The 15,205-nt window shown below is 40.9% G+C and overlaps 2 protein-coding genes and 1 pseudogene across 17 annotated transcripts in view; 1 reads left to right on the top strand and 2 right to left on the bottom strand.

Annotated features, from left to right (window-relative positions):
• RNF175 (ring finger protein 175) overlaps window positions 1-15,205 on the top strand; it is an 86,790-nt gene that overhangs the window by 21,480 nt on the left and 50,105 nt on the right. For all 12 annotated transcript variants that reach the window (XM_078069338.1, XM_036078636.2, XM_078069334.1 and 9 more), the window contains exons 4-5: window positions 8,439-8,593; window positions 13,004-13,111. In XM_078069338.1, coding sequence (XP_077925464.1) covers window positions 8,439-8,593; window positions 13,004-13,111 — 263 coding nt within the window. The remainder of the gene's footprint in view (window positions 1-8,438; window positions 8,594-13,003; window positions 13,112-15,205) is intronic.
• LOC118527051 (toll-like receptor 2) overlaps window positions 1-15,205 on the bottom strand; it is an 89,901-nt gene that overhangs the window by 46,300 nt on the left and 28,396 nt on the right. The gene's annotated exons all lie outside the window — the stretch shown is intronic.
• Window positions 2,849-3,366, bottom strand: LOC118527050 (large ribosomal subunit protein uL15 pseudogene; annotated as a pseudogene).

Genomic DNA, 15,205 nt, shown 5'->3' with positions numbered 1-15,205 from the left:
CATTACACTTAATGGTGAGGAACTGGATGCTTTCCCCTTAAGATAAGGAAGAATACAACTTTGAAAGTCTCCTCTCACCACTCCTATTTGAATTGCACTGTAAGTATTAGCTACTGCAATAAGACAGAAAAAGGGGGGCAGATAAAAAGTATACAGCTTGCAGACGACATGACTATGTGGAAAACTCCAAGGAATCAACAACAACAAAAAAACAACCCTGGAACTAACTGATTTCAGCAAATTTGCGGGATACAAGGTCAATATACAAAGGTCTATTGCTTTCTTACATACTAGCAATGAACAACTGGAATTTCAAATTAAAACATAATATTGTTTACAATAGCACTCAAAAAAATAAACAGGTATAAATCTGACAAAATATGTACAAGATACATATGTAAAAACTGAGAAGACCTAAAATAAATGGAAAGATAATCCATATTTATGGATTGGAAGATTCAATATTGTTAAGATGTCAGCTCTTCCAAGCTTGATCTATGGGTTCAATACAATCCCAATCAAAATCATGGCAAGCTATTTTGTGAATATCAACAAACTAAATCTGCAGTTTATATGGAAAGGTAAAAGACCCAGAATAGACAACACAACACTGAAGAAAAACAATGTAGGATTGACACTATCCAACTTCAAGACTTACTGTAAAGCTATAAGTAATCAATACAGTGTGATATTGGTGAAAGAATAGACACATAGATCAATGGAATAGAATAGGGAGCCCATAAATAGACCCACACAAATATAGTCAACTGATCCATGACAAAGGAGCAAAGATAAATCAATGGAGAAAGGATAATCTTTCCAACAAATGGTGCTGGAATAACTGGACACCCATATGAAAAAAAAAATCTAGAACATGTATTTTACTAAAATTAACTCAAAATAGATCACAGATCTAAATGTAAAATGCAAAACTATAAACTTCTAGAAGATAACATAGGAGAAACAAAATCTAAGTGAACTTGTGTTTGGTGATGGTTTTAGATAGAACACCAAAAGCATGATCTATGAAAGAAAATATTGATAAGTTGGATTTTATTGTAATTAAAAACTGCTCTGTGAGAGATACTATGAAGAGAATGAAAAGACAAGCAACAGACTGGGAGAAAATAACTGCAAAACAAATATCCATCCCAGGACAGTTACCCCAAATATGCTTAAAACTCAATCCTAAGAAAATAAGTTAAATGGCAAAAGATCTGAAAAGAGAGCTCATCAAGGAAATATACAGATGGCAAATGAGCATATGAAAAGCAGTTCATCATCATATGTTATTAGGAAATTGCAAATAATTAAAACAATAATAAGATACTAATACATACCTATTAGAATGATTAGAATCCAAAAATATTGACAATGCCAAATGTTGATGAGGATGCAGAAAGCAGGAAATCTTGGTGGGAATGCAAAATGGTAAAGCCACTTTGGAAGTCAGTTTGGCAGTTTCCCACAAAGCTAAGCATAGTCTTCCTACATGATCCAGCAATCACACTACTAGGTATTTACCCAGCTGAACTGAAAATCTAGATTGACACAAAAACCTGCCTGCAAATATTTAATAGTGCCTTTATTCATAATTACCCCAAACCAGAAACAACCAAGAGGTCCTTCAAAATAGGAATAGATAAGCAAATTGTGATATATCCATACAATGGAATATTAGTCTGCAGTAAAAGGATATAAGCTATCAAGCCATGAAAAGACATGAAAGAATCTTGGTTAAACCAGGTAATATGAAAAGGCTGCACGCTGTAGGATTCCAATTATATAACATTCTGAAAAATGCAAAGCCATAGATCACTGGCATGATCATAATAAATCGTTGACTATCAACGGTTCAAGGAAGGAAAAGGGAAGAACAAACAAGTGAAATGGGGACTTTGGGGCTGTAAAATCGACCTGCATGATATGGTAATGGTGGATACAAAACTGTATGCGTTTGTCAAATCCCATTGAACAGTACAGCACACAGAGTGGAGGTTAAGACCTGCCAATTTTTAAAAAATTCATTTAGGAGATTAGAGAATCCTCCGTAAATGAGGATGGTGACAAGAGACTCTAACTGCATTACAAATGTATGAAACAACCTCACTGAAGGGAATTAGTGGGGAAAGGTGTTGCTCTAAGTCCCTCTGGAAATCAGAAGAGTCTGTAAGATTAAGGCAATAGGAATTGCACATGAGCAGGGTACCTCATTGATAAAAGGGTCCTTTGAGAGTGTGGATTAACAATTCCGATACTGCTCTGTATGTATCCTGGAGGGAAACAATTAAGTAAATAGATGGCAGATGGTGGGAGCCAGGTTACTTATTATTTATTTACACCTTGAAGGTATTATTTACTATATATAAAATAGTATTAGTTTCACATTATTTCATGAATAATTTGGATCATGTATTTCAGAGGTGAGGGGACTAATCCAAAATGCTGAAAACATTTTCAGATTACAGCTTTTAAGAAATATGTCTATCTTCTGAAGTGACCGTCTAATTTGTCTTGGATTCTGTTCCATGGTCTGTAGGAGCTGTGTATGTCAGAGCAGCTTATTATAAATACCTAAAACAAAGGAAACATGTTATTTAGAAAACAGTTTAAAAATACAACATTAACTGCTCCTATGTGATGTCAAAAAGTGAAGAGAGAAAGTAGATCGGAAGTGGAAAATTCTTATTTTGTTTGGAATACTACTAAATATCTGGATGTTACCAAATAGTCACAGTTTTAGTACAATATACACAGAGCATCTGGATATTTGAATTTTTCTCTTTTCTGATCATAGTGTTGATATGGTGTGGACATGGCAGAACTTCAGAGTTAAATTATTTCTAAATTTTTTTTTTTTAAAGCACTTGTTAGCATTTAATGAACCCCCCCCCAATGTGGCTTCAAGCTACTAGAACGCAGGCTCCCCGACACCCTCAATCTTCTCCTCTGCTCTTCCACTGAAGAATTTGGCCTTCACAATGACAGGCTGTTTTGGGAGTTTTCCCTTTCCCAAAACTTTGTAGTAGCCCGATCGCACCACACCAATGATAGGAGCAGCTCCAGTCTTGTTTTTGGCGGCATTTACCCGTGTCTGCTCACTGACCAAGGTCCACAGTTTATCAAGGTTGACAGTTGGGCAGAAGCTCTGATTCCTCTTTAAGTGGTAATGCCTCATACCAACTTTTCCGAAGTAACCTGGGTGATATTTGTCAAAGTTGATCCTGTGGTGATGCATGCCACCAGCATTACCCCAGCCTCCTGGGTGCTTCCGGTGCTTGCCCACGCGGCAGTGGCCGTGGCTCATGTGGCCCCGAAGTTTCCGGGTCTTCCTCAGTCTGGACGGCATGTCAGCAGCCCAGACGGAAAAGCTTTCTAAATGCTTTTAACAGCATTTTTTTTTTAACACATTCAATTAAAAAATAAAATGTCATTCAACACCACCCTCTCTACCTTCTTTTTTATATCCTACTTTCCGTATCTGCAGGAAATAGGGGGAAGGTGCCAAAAAAGAATCCTTGTACTTCCCTTCAAATCAAGAGAAGGCCTGATGACTCCATACACAGGATTTGTGCTTCAGACACACTTGCCTCAACATATAGGCAAATAATTTGCCACAGATTGAAATATTGCTCTATTTAAATCAACTTCCTGCCTATTAATAGCTGTGAAACACTAGAACATATTACTGTACCAGTAAAGCCTTATGCCTGCCTCTTTTTAAAATGAGGCAACACACAAATACATACAGAGTTTCATACATACATAACATTGCAGAATCTCCTTTAAGAATTTAAAGAGCAAAATCAACAGTCTGAATTGATTTGAAGGTAGAAGTAAGGACCAAGTGAATTTCTAATGGCCCTTCGTGTGCAAAGATTCCGTCCTTTTACGTGTTTGATTTATGTCCACACTCCTTCATTGCCTTTGTACTAATAATAGCGGCAGTATTTCCTGGAGTCATTTATTTACTTGATAATTTTCTGCTTACCTCTGGCATCTCCTTGCTCTTTTATGTTGTGTGATCCATTCATCATTCTGTATAATTAGGCAAATAAAAAGCTATCTTTGTTTTGAATTGATTTGCTATTCTTTTCAGATTCATCATGTGCCTAGCTTCAAGAAAAAGCATGGTACCTTTGGGCAGCATCTGATTCATCAGGAAATTCCTCTGCCACAACGTGTGGGTGGGGAGAACATTTGGTGATGTGATCCAGATGCACAGGCTGCCCTTCCCAGGAATGCAGCTGTGTTTTATATGCACATGCCCAGATGGTGACCCCTCTGGCATTATTAATGTGTCCCAGCTGCCAGGCCTCCTCCTTTGCATGCATGCACCTCGATTTCACATATTTTGTGTATTTATTTATGAGGCACCAAATTCCTACATTTCATATGTGGCAGTTGATATTAAAAAGGAAAAGTTTTAACTGCTCTGGAAATTGATAAAGAATCTTTTAAACTGATATGAAATGTGGCCCTCATTTCAAAATGACCTCTACAATTATTGAATTCCTAATGCACGTTTCTGATCTTTCCTCTTAACGTGTTGAGAAAATACGGCACTTTAAAGATAGTTAAGAAATTACATATTTGCATTCCTGATATAATGGTTTTTTGCTTTTCTATTAGTTCTGATCTCTCGGGCCTATTTTTAAAAAGTACTGTTTGTATACATTTGAACATTGTTATTCACTGCTAATTAAACCCAGGCATCAAGAGAAATTTGGGATCTTCTAGAAATGGGTTGTACTTATAGATTCACAAGGAGAACTAGTATTATAAAAATATAATCCAGTCATTGCTCCAAAATATTATAGATTATAATAACTCCATGGATTTGAGGAAATGTATTAGTCTTGTCTATTTTGCCTTATGATCTAAAGTATAAAATATAGAGGCATGGGAGTTTGCTGAATTAAAACGAACTGACTCTTATTATTTTTTAAAAATTCAGGATTTTAATGGGGGAAATGTAAAGATGAATCAAATTGGGGTTTGTTTGTTTTTTTTTCAAATTTCTACTTAAATTCTAGTTAGTTAACATACAGTGCAATGTTGGTTTCAGGTGTAGAATTCAATGATTCATCACCTACATACAGTACCCTGAGCTCAAGATCAATCGAACTGTTAAGACAGAAAGATGAAAAATGCTAAAGACAGATGACCAGATTTTGAAAGATGGAGTTCATGTCCATTTTCTTTTTTAATATCAGAAGTAATGAACTAAAAAAGCCAGAAAACATATCATTTATCATAGATAACTATCTCCAAAATCAGCTATAGGAAATAAATGACCCAAATACTGGTGTGATCTTCTTTTAAGGCGCCGCACACCTTTACTATCAAGAGCAGAGGGTCACAGTTACTAGTGCTGAGTGCTAAAGTAGGTCTGTGTTGAGTCTTACTTAGTATGTGGTTTCTGGCCCTCAGGAACAGTCTTCTACTTCCTTCCGTAAAGCCTGTCTGTCCTATTTAGATATATATTCATCTTGACTTCATAAATAAAGGTGCTACCCCGATGTTTATAGCAGCAATGTCCACAATAGCCAAACTGTGGAAAGAGCCAAGATGTCCATCAACAGATGAATGGATAAAGAAGATGTGGTATATATATACAATGGAATATTATGCAGCCATCAAAAGGAATAAGATCTTGCCATTTGCAACGACGTGGATGGAACTGGAGGGTATTATGCTGAGCGAAATAAGTCAAACAGAGAAAGACATGTATCATATGACCTCACTGATATGAGGAATTCTTAATCTCAGGAAACAAACTGAGGGTTGCTGGAGTGGGGGGTGGGGTGGGAGGGATGGGGTGACTGGGTGATGGACACTGGGGAGGGTATGTGTTCTGGTAAGCGCTGTGAATTGTGCAAGACTGTTGAATCTCAGATCTGTACCTCTGAAACAAATAATGCAATATATGTTAAGAAAGAAAAAAAGAAGAAGAAGAATGTAGCAGGAGGGGAAGAATGAAGGGGGGGAAATCGGAGGGGGAGAAGAACCATGAGAGACGATGGACTCTGAAAAACAAACTGAGGGTTCTAGAGGGGAGGGGGTTGGGAGGATGGGTTAGCCTGGTGATGGGTATTGAGGAGGGCACGTTCTGCATGGAGCACTGGGTGTTATGCACAAACAATGAATCATGGAACACTATATCTAAAACTAATGATGTAATGTATGGGGATTAACATAACAATAAAAAATTAAAAAAATAAATAAATAAAGGTGCTAACTCATGTATTCACTATAACCACACTCACGAGGTAGGGTAGAAAATTAAAGCGATTATAAGCATACCCCAGAGATATGGTGGGTTCGGTTGCAGACCACCACAATAAAGCAGGTATCGCAAGAGAGTGAGTCCAATGAATTTTTTGGTTTTCCAGTGCATATCATAGCTATGTTCACACTATCCAGTAGTCTATTAAGTGTGTAATAGCCTTACATCTAAAAAAACAATGTACATACCTTAATTAGAAAATATTGCTAAAACAATGCTGTCACCTGAGCTTTCAGTGAGTTGTAATCACTGATCACAGATCACCGTAACAAATATAATAATGAAAAGGCCTGAAATGTTGCCAGATTTACCAAAATGTGACACAGAACCACAAAGCGAGCAAATGCTGCTGGAAACATGTTGGAAGCAGGATTGCCACAAACCTTCCATTTGTAGGAACACAGTATCTGCGAAGCTTGATGAAAGGAGGCATGTCTGCATCTGACTAATTCAGGCCAGAGTAAAGAATACTCTTCCCTGAAAGTCCTGCCTGGAATTTGAAAACATAAAAAGGAGGTTATAGGGATATTTTCTCCCGCAAACTCTCCAGATAGTCCCCTCAGATTGGTTCCATGTGTAATTTTGTTCAAGTGCATGTGTTCAGTAACAACCCTAGTGCTCTCCCAAAGATTTAGGGCAACTCTCAAAAGACTTCAGATCAGGTCGTTTATGGGGACGAAGCAATAAAAAAAATGAAAAACCTCAGAAGTGTCTTCTTATTTGATGTGGAAAGAGGAATGGCTGTGGCCTTCCTTTCACGGACATCTTGAAGTCTTATCACATAATTTTGTTTCTTGACCTTAAGGCTATTACAACCGAGACCTTATTAAAGGACCCAAAAAATATATCCAGAGGCTTTTTTTTTCTAAGCTGCCTCCTTTTATCACAAAGATGAAGAAAGTAATAAAAATAATAAAAAAATTTAAAAAATGACATCAGTCTTTGTTCTACTCAGATGACAAATGTATGAAATGCATGCTCTAACAACTCCTTCCACATTCACAGGCAGACATAATTAACCAATTATGGTACTCTTTACACCAGGCCCCGGGGTTCAGAATCCCCCTCAGCAGAGCATTGCCCGGTGCCACCACCAATGAACGTCCGCACCTGAGACAAACCCTCTTTGCCATCTCCCTCTTACGTTGGTGCTGAGCAAATCAGAGGTGGTTAGTCTGCATGTGATCAAACATAAAAGATCTTAGGTTTTGGCTATTGTTTAAACCTATCTGCTTTTCACAAGAGAAGTGATAGCTGGTATTCAGCCTGACCTAAGGAATGGGCATGTCACTGTGGTAACCATATCAAGTTGACGCACGAGCCAGCAGCTCAGTCTCTCCTGTTTCTGCCACATGGGATTGGGGCCAGCCAACTTAACCCTCTGAAGGCCGCTCGCACTCAGGTCAGTGGTACAGGCCGCAAGGAGTTACACACAGATGAACAGGAAAGAGTCTGCTCCACATCTTGGCTTGCCTGGAAGAGGCACCAGTACCTAAAAAGGAAAGGCCAGAAACAAAAAGATGGGCTGCATATCGAATAGTCCAGGGGGTGAGGGGGTCCCACAGTTGGGACTCCAGGGTTAACCCTGCAGGATGCACTGGGGTAGCAGGCAAAAGAGGTCCCAGAAGCTGCTGTGACGTCACTTCCTCCTTTGACATCACTGTGCATTTGTACATGTGCTCGTGATAGAAGAAACAGCCGCTTGGCTCCCTGTATTACATACTGTTTCCAGAGCACTTTCCCATCTGTGATGGTTTGATCCCCACCTCAGTCAGCACAGGCAAGCAGGGCAGGCATTGTTATCCCCTATGTTACAACAAAAGTGAGGCTCATTTGTCCAAAGTCACTTAGCTTTTGAAGCCCAAAGTTGCTTTCATCTGAAATATCTAGGCGAAAAGAGGTTAAAAAAAAAAAAAAAAAAAGAATATTTTGGGTTCTTTCCCATTTGAATTTTCAGAGGATCATACCAAGTCCCTCCAAAACTTTGCATGTATAGAAGAGCTTACAGCTGGATGGTGAGCTAGTTGCATGTTATAGACGGGATGGCAGAGGTGGTTTCCCCAGAGTAGCTTCAGAATCATTTACTAGGGGACTTGACATTCTGGGCCCTCAGTCATTGAAAGAGACTTTCTGTTCATTTTTCTGACAGCTGGTGACACTGTTGCAGATGTGGGTTGTCCCTCTCTATTTCACGATAAGGCTTTACTGGTGGCGGTTTCTGTCTATGTGGGGAATGTTCTCCATTATTACCAGTTACATCCTCTTCAAAGCTACCCGAAAACCGCTCTCAGGGAGAACACCAAGGTATGTATTCCATTCGTTCCTTCCCTGACATCCTCTTTATTGTAAGCACTAAGAAGTATACTTTAATTCCATTTTCCCCGGGTGGGGAAGGAGGGCATTACACTTCTTTTGCCTTCAGTAGCAAAACTATTTAGAGATTAGCTATACTGCTGTTAGTTCACGTTCATTATTTAATGGAGACTCAGACACACCTATAACATTTATTACTTCAGATGAAAGCCAGAAGAAAGAGAAGTGAAAGTATCGTTTAAACTTTCTAGAGCACTATTTGCATATTTATTTTCAGCTCAGCATTTTGTTTGACTACATATAAGTTGGGTTACACACATTTTATAATAGAGCAAGAATTAGATGTTTGTATTTCTAACAACTATGTATTTTACATCGGATAAATCATAAGCAATGGACAACTTATTCCTCTCATAACAAATGAGGCTTTAATATTCCAATGATCATCTTAATTACCATTGCCAACCTCTTGACATTTCTATAATTCCATCATATTGTCTACAAATCTTTCCAAAGTGCTTATAATCTCATAATGTGCCCCTACGTTTGCTTTCGCTCTCTTTGTTCTCTAGATAAAATCTGAATCTGAATCTAGATAAAATTGAAATAGGATAAAGAGAAAATGTGTAAAGTGTTACATGGTAATAGGACAATGTCAAATTTTGATCTTTGTTGAAGAATAAATCATAAGCTCCTGTGAAATGTTTTTATGAGTATTTAGCCATTCAGATGTTTGTTCTTAATCCTCTAAAAATGTGGGAGAGACAAATACCAACTTTTCCTTCTACTTTGGAGAAGATAAAGTATGTGGTGAGAAATCAGATAAATAAATGTAATGATAAAGATTAATCTTCAAAGGCCTCTTGGCTGGCTCAACTGGAAGAGCATGTGACTCTTGATCTCAGGGTCATGAGTTCAAGCCCCATGCTGGATGTAGAGATGGCTTAAAAAAGTAATTTTTTAAAAAGATTGATATTCAAATAAATTCAGGTTGATATTTTAATTTAATCCCACTTTGGGAAGAGCTTTGGGGTGGTGTTAGGAGACCTCCCAAACTGGCCAGTTTGGGGTTTTAGACAGCCTTTGTATGGCCTGGCTTGCCCATCAGCACATGGACATATGGCACACTTTCTCCTTCTTAAAAAATGTCGGTTATTTAAGACTTGTGAAAGTGATCCAAATTTTGGATGAACCAAAATGTACTTGTTTCCATTCCGTGGATATAATCTATATTGTATTTCAGTGAGACTAGTTCACTTCTCCACTTAGAATGAATCACCCAGGTAAACACAGTATTTCTGTGCATCTCAGCTCATTCAGTGCAGAGGAACGTCATGACAAGGAATACGCAAATGATGCCTCGTTACACTCCACGCCTCATTTATCCCAGATGGCCAGGGGCCCTTGCCCATCATGCACCCACTTCAGCTTCTTCTGCCTGCAAGCTCTGAGCCCTGGCAGAGCCTGAGAGCCAACACGCCCCACTAACGTTTAAGGAAAGACCTAGCCACCATTTGAAGAGATGACAATGGGAAAGGCTAATTAGGATCCCATTTCTTCTAGAAAAGCAGTCTGGATAAAGTTCTTGTTTATGAGAGGTAGCAGGTCCTAAAGATCTTTATGGATCTTTGTTTAATCATCATATTATAGGTAAGTCACTTCTTAGGTATTTTCCATTTGGAAACAGGATTTCATTACAGGCTAGGAAAACTGGTCAGAGCAAATCAGCCTGGTGCAAAGGCAAACCCAAGGGGAGGGGTCCCCTGCACCGGGGCGGTTTAAAACCCAGCTGTTCCTCCCCCAGAGTATATCAAGCCCTCCCTGTGGGTCAGAATAACAGAGAAGGGGAAGTGAGGTTCCTCTCTACCGCATAGGGTTCATGCTCAAAAACAGGCCACAAACCGGCCACAAAGAGCCTGGCTTGCCCACATCAATTGCAGGCCAAGCTGTCCTTTGTGGAGGCTGAAGCACTAATCTGGTTTCTCTGCCTTCCAGTTGTAATCTAAGTAGCAAGGGGGTTCTGGGCTCTAGTGTTCTAGAAACGTGTGCCCCCAATAAGCAGGAAGATCTGGGGGTGGCGGGGATTTGGAAAATCTAACACATCTGTAATAATTACATGACATACTGAGCATTGACTGTGCCGAGGCTTTTGCACATGAACACAACCTTCGGAACTACCCTAGGAGCTAGTGTCGTCATCCGCACCTTATAAATGGGGCAATCGTAGGAAGAAGTGGCCAGTGTCCCACAGGCAGTCACGGGGAGGGGGAGTCCAGAATCATACCAAAGACTACCAGAATGCATGGGGCGCCTGGGTGGCTCAGTCGGTTAAGCGGCTGCCTTCGGCTCAGGTCATGATCCCAGGGTCCTGGGATCGAGTCCCGCATCGGGCTCCCTGCTCTGCGGGGAGCCTGCTTCTCCCTCTCCCTCTGCCTACTTCTCTGCCTACTTGTGTTCTCTCTCTATCTCTCTGTCAAATAAATAAATAAAATCTTTAAAAAAAAAAGACTACCAGAATGCAGAACCCCTGCTCCCAACATCATGCTGTGCCTTCACGACGTCAACAAATCGCTTGGCACAGAGAAACCCGGCAGTTTAAAAAGTCAGGAACGCCTGAGGTGCTGGCACAACCTTGAGAGGGGCCCCTCAAGGTGCAGAGAGGGTACGTTGAGTTGGAGTACGCGTGGAGTTCTAGGACCCCCACTCTGGTGCTGGCGGATGCTGTGGGGGCGGAGGGGGAGGCCCTCTCAGAGCTGGCGGCTCTCCGCACTGTCACCCTTTTAGCAACATAAACTTCCTCCTCCACCAGGCTGCACTAAGCAGTGATCCAGACTGCTAGGCCCTGGCAAATCAAAAGGATCGGCAGCCCAAGGAGTCACTGTGGCAGAAACACAGAACCCTCTCTGGCCCCTTTTAGAGATGACAAAGGGCTAAGAGCGACTTGACCCACCTTGTGCAGTGTCTGCGAGTTTCCGAGTTTCCGGCTCCACGGAACTCCCCTGGGTGGACCCCTCCCGCGGGGCGGGATTACACCTGCAGGAGGAGAGGAGGGGGCGTGGCCCACATGGCCCTGCTAGCCACTTGCCTGAAGTGGGGAAACCTTTCACCCATAGAAATGATGTGAATGACAACTCCTGTCTCAAGCCAGCCCACCAACTCCCATGTAAAGCATCATGTTTCAGAAGGTCCCTTCGGACTGGAATTCGGTGAAGCAGGGCATCTTTTAAAATAACCTCGAAAAACATTGCATCAGTAATATCATAGAACGTAAGCATTTGGAGCAATGGCTCCAACAGGGAGGAAGCTGGCAGAGGTGAGAGAGTTGGAGGCAGGGCTCCAGAGGTGGGAGGTGAGACGGTGTGGTAAAGTCTCTGGAGTGCGATTCTGAGTGAAGAGCGCTGTGAAAGGCAGGAACAGGGGCTTCTGAGAACCAGAGGGAAAGAGCTGAGAGACAAACAGGGCCTCCTGCTTGGGAGTAACAGTCCAGCCACCCCCTTCTTTTCTCTGGGCGCCAAGGACAGCACCCAGCTGCTCCTTCTCCTTCTACCACCTCTTCTAGTTCCAGTGGGCAGAACCTTGCTCTGTGACACATGCCCAGTGGGTCTGGGCTCCCCACCTCTTCCCACATCCTCCCAGGCATGAAGCAGCCACGCGGGCCCTTCTGTAGTTTTTCTAAGGGCTTTTACTGACAGGGATAAGGGAAACAAACAGGGTACGGGGCTCCATTCTAGATCATCTATACCCTTCCCCGCTATCCCCAATCTCCCACTTCTCCATTTCAACCCCATGGGAAGAAGGAAAGGCATTAACAGTGGTCATGGTACATGCTGGGATACACAGAAGACCGATCCACATAGCAGGAGGCTCACTCGTGATTCCATCCCAGGGCTAGGGGAGGAGCTCTGTGAGTGGAGAGGACTTAGGATGAGGCTGAGCTCACTACTAATGACATCTGCCCTGGGGCTGCGGGGTGGAGGGGCAGCAGGAGCAGGAGGGGGGAGAAACTCCTGGGGGAGGAGGTCCCCTCCTCCTGACTTCTCTGCTCATCTTTTGCTTACCTCCAAGCTACTCCTGCCAAAGCCACTCTAAGCTAACCCTAGGGCCAAAAAAGAGATGGGGAGGCAGGATCCCAGATAGAGAAACCATCCCTGAAGATCACTCTTACGTGAGGAACATAGATAAGTTACAATGAATTTGTATATGCGTGTGCATACTATTTAGTTTGTTGATGTATTAAAACTGTAGATTATTATTGAGTTTAGCTGATATAAACTACTTGTGTATATTACATGAAAAATAGAATTCTAGAAATTAAAAACTGACTTACAAAAATGTTTGAGGAAGATAAAATACTTTATAATATATCATGTTCTGTATTTCTCCCCATTTTACACTCCACAGATTGGTCTACAAATGGTTTCTTCTAATCTACAAACTCAGCTATGCATTTGGTGTTGTGGGTTATTTGGCTATCATGTTTACAATGTGTGGATTCAATTTATTTTTCAGGTAAGTATCTCCAATTAAGACCTTCATATCTCCAAGCACTGTGCCACATTTGCCTGGCCGCATTCTCTGTATCTGGAAGTATTTGGCCCTATGATGTTCCATGCCCACATTGTTTATAGTAGATATCATTGGTAGAGTAAATGTCATTGGTGGAAACAACCAGAAAAGTATAAGAGGAAACCCTAGAGAATAAAAAATTTTCACAATTTATAAGCTTTAAAGAAAATCTGTACTATCTGATAGGCAAATTTTAAAGATCGCCATTAAAATTAGGCTTACATTTGTGGTAGAGTAATTCTTACTGAACTACAAATTTCCCCTCCATAAAATTCCGAAGTGTCATTTCCTTGTATATATCTTCTTTCTTAAAACCTCTAGAACTATGCTGTCCAGTGCAATATATGATAGATAATGTGACTATTGAGCACCTGGAATATGAAATAAAGTGTTTTGCAACTATAAAATACACACTAGATTTCAAAGTATGAAAAAATAATTTTTATATTGACTACATGTTGAACTACAGTGGGGTGTATTGGTGAAATTATTTCCTGTTTCTTTTTAATGTGGCTACTAGGAGACTTTTTTATTTTATTTATTTATTTGACAGAGAAAGAGAGCACAAGTAGGCAGAGCGGTAGGCAGAGGGCGAGGGAGAAGCAGGCTACCCAAGCAGGGAGCCCGATGCGGGGCTCAATCCCAGGACCCTGGGATCATGACCCGAGCCGAAGGCAGATGCTTAACCAACTGAGCCACCCAGGCGCCCCTAGGAAATTTTTAATCTATATTTCTGTATTGCCATGGACAGCACTGCTCTAGAATTTTGTTTCTGGTACCCATGAAATCCCTTTTCCTGAGGACAGTCAGAAAAGGACAAAACTAAGTGCTTAGAACTTGAGTGAGAGGTAAGGAGATAACAGCAAGAAAGCCTTGGGAGCAGTCAAGGAAATCAGGATAATCGTAACTCAGAACAGAGCTCCCACCAGAAGGATGGTTGCTGAGATGTGCTGTGGATGAAGGTTCTCATGGGCAGAGCCATGGCCGTGTAATCAACCTGTGGTCTGGAAAGGGAATTTACGACCTACCACACAGCTGTGGGAAACAGCTCAAATAAAAAATTCCCCAGAATATCTCTCACATCGAATTTCCTCTAAGTCTCTGGGACCTTAACAGAAATTGAAAGGCAGAGATTGATGACCCTTAACTCATAAAATAGGGAAGGAAATTGGATGGAGTGTCAGCCCTGAGGGGAAGGACTCTTCCTATGGCAACATCACTGATTTTATAAGCATTTCATGTCACTTTCAGAGCAGGAGCTCCCACCATTTTCTAGCAGGAAAGGGATAGAAAGTAATTGTACAGATCTATGATTTCTATATAATTTTGTGTACAGAAAGACACTGATTTCCTTTTTCAGCATACCATCTATATAACTTTGTTTTAGTGACTGTAAAAATATTCATAAGGATTTTATGAAATCACTGAGCCTATAGTTGTCCCAAGACTATTTTCCATAAGATTGTAAGATCCTTAGCCATGACTTCTCCTACAATGAGGCACACCAAGAACTTAACCCTTCAGGCTGGGAAGGAACTATTTTTTCACTCCTTAGTGTTATTGACTATCACTGTTTTAAGATTCTTTTCTGTGGAACCACAAATCTGTCACTATACTTTTTATCAGTTAGATTATAATACATCCTCCCCTGAACATGGAGAGAAGATAATCTTCATTCCTCCCCATTGCCCCAATTCTCAAATATACTCAGGCAAATCTTGAGAGAATAAAGCCATCATTTGTGTTGGAATTCCCAATTCACATCACCAGAAGATCTGTACCTCGAAGTCTACAAAGCTCTCTGCCTGTACCGTTTCCTCCTCAAACTAACAGAGCACAGAACAACCAGAAAAGGTTTCCAGAGACAGACTACCCAGCGCCCCTCCACTTCTCACTTGCTGCCTGACTCAATCAGATCCTACCCAGGTGCAGAGCTAATATTTGAAACTGTTGACAGATATAACAAACCATATGTACAATGATTAAGATTCATTAAATTAGGAGCTAATTACGTTAGGGGCTGATTGTTTTTTTGTT

Source organism: Halichoerus grypus, chromosome 3, assembly GCF_964656455.1.
Source record: "Halichoerus grypus chromosome 3, mHalGry1.hap1.1, whole genome shotgun sequence".
Lineage (NCBI taxonomy): Eukaryota > Metazoa > Chordata > Mammalia > Carnivora > Phocidae > Halichoerus > Halichoerus grypus.
The sequence above is the reverse complement of the archived record's forward strand: the minus strand, read 5'-3'. Positions and strand labels throughout refer to the sequence as shown.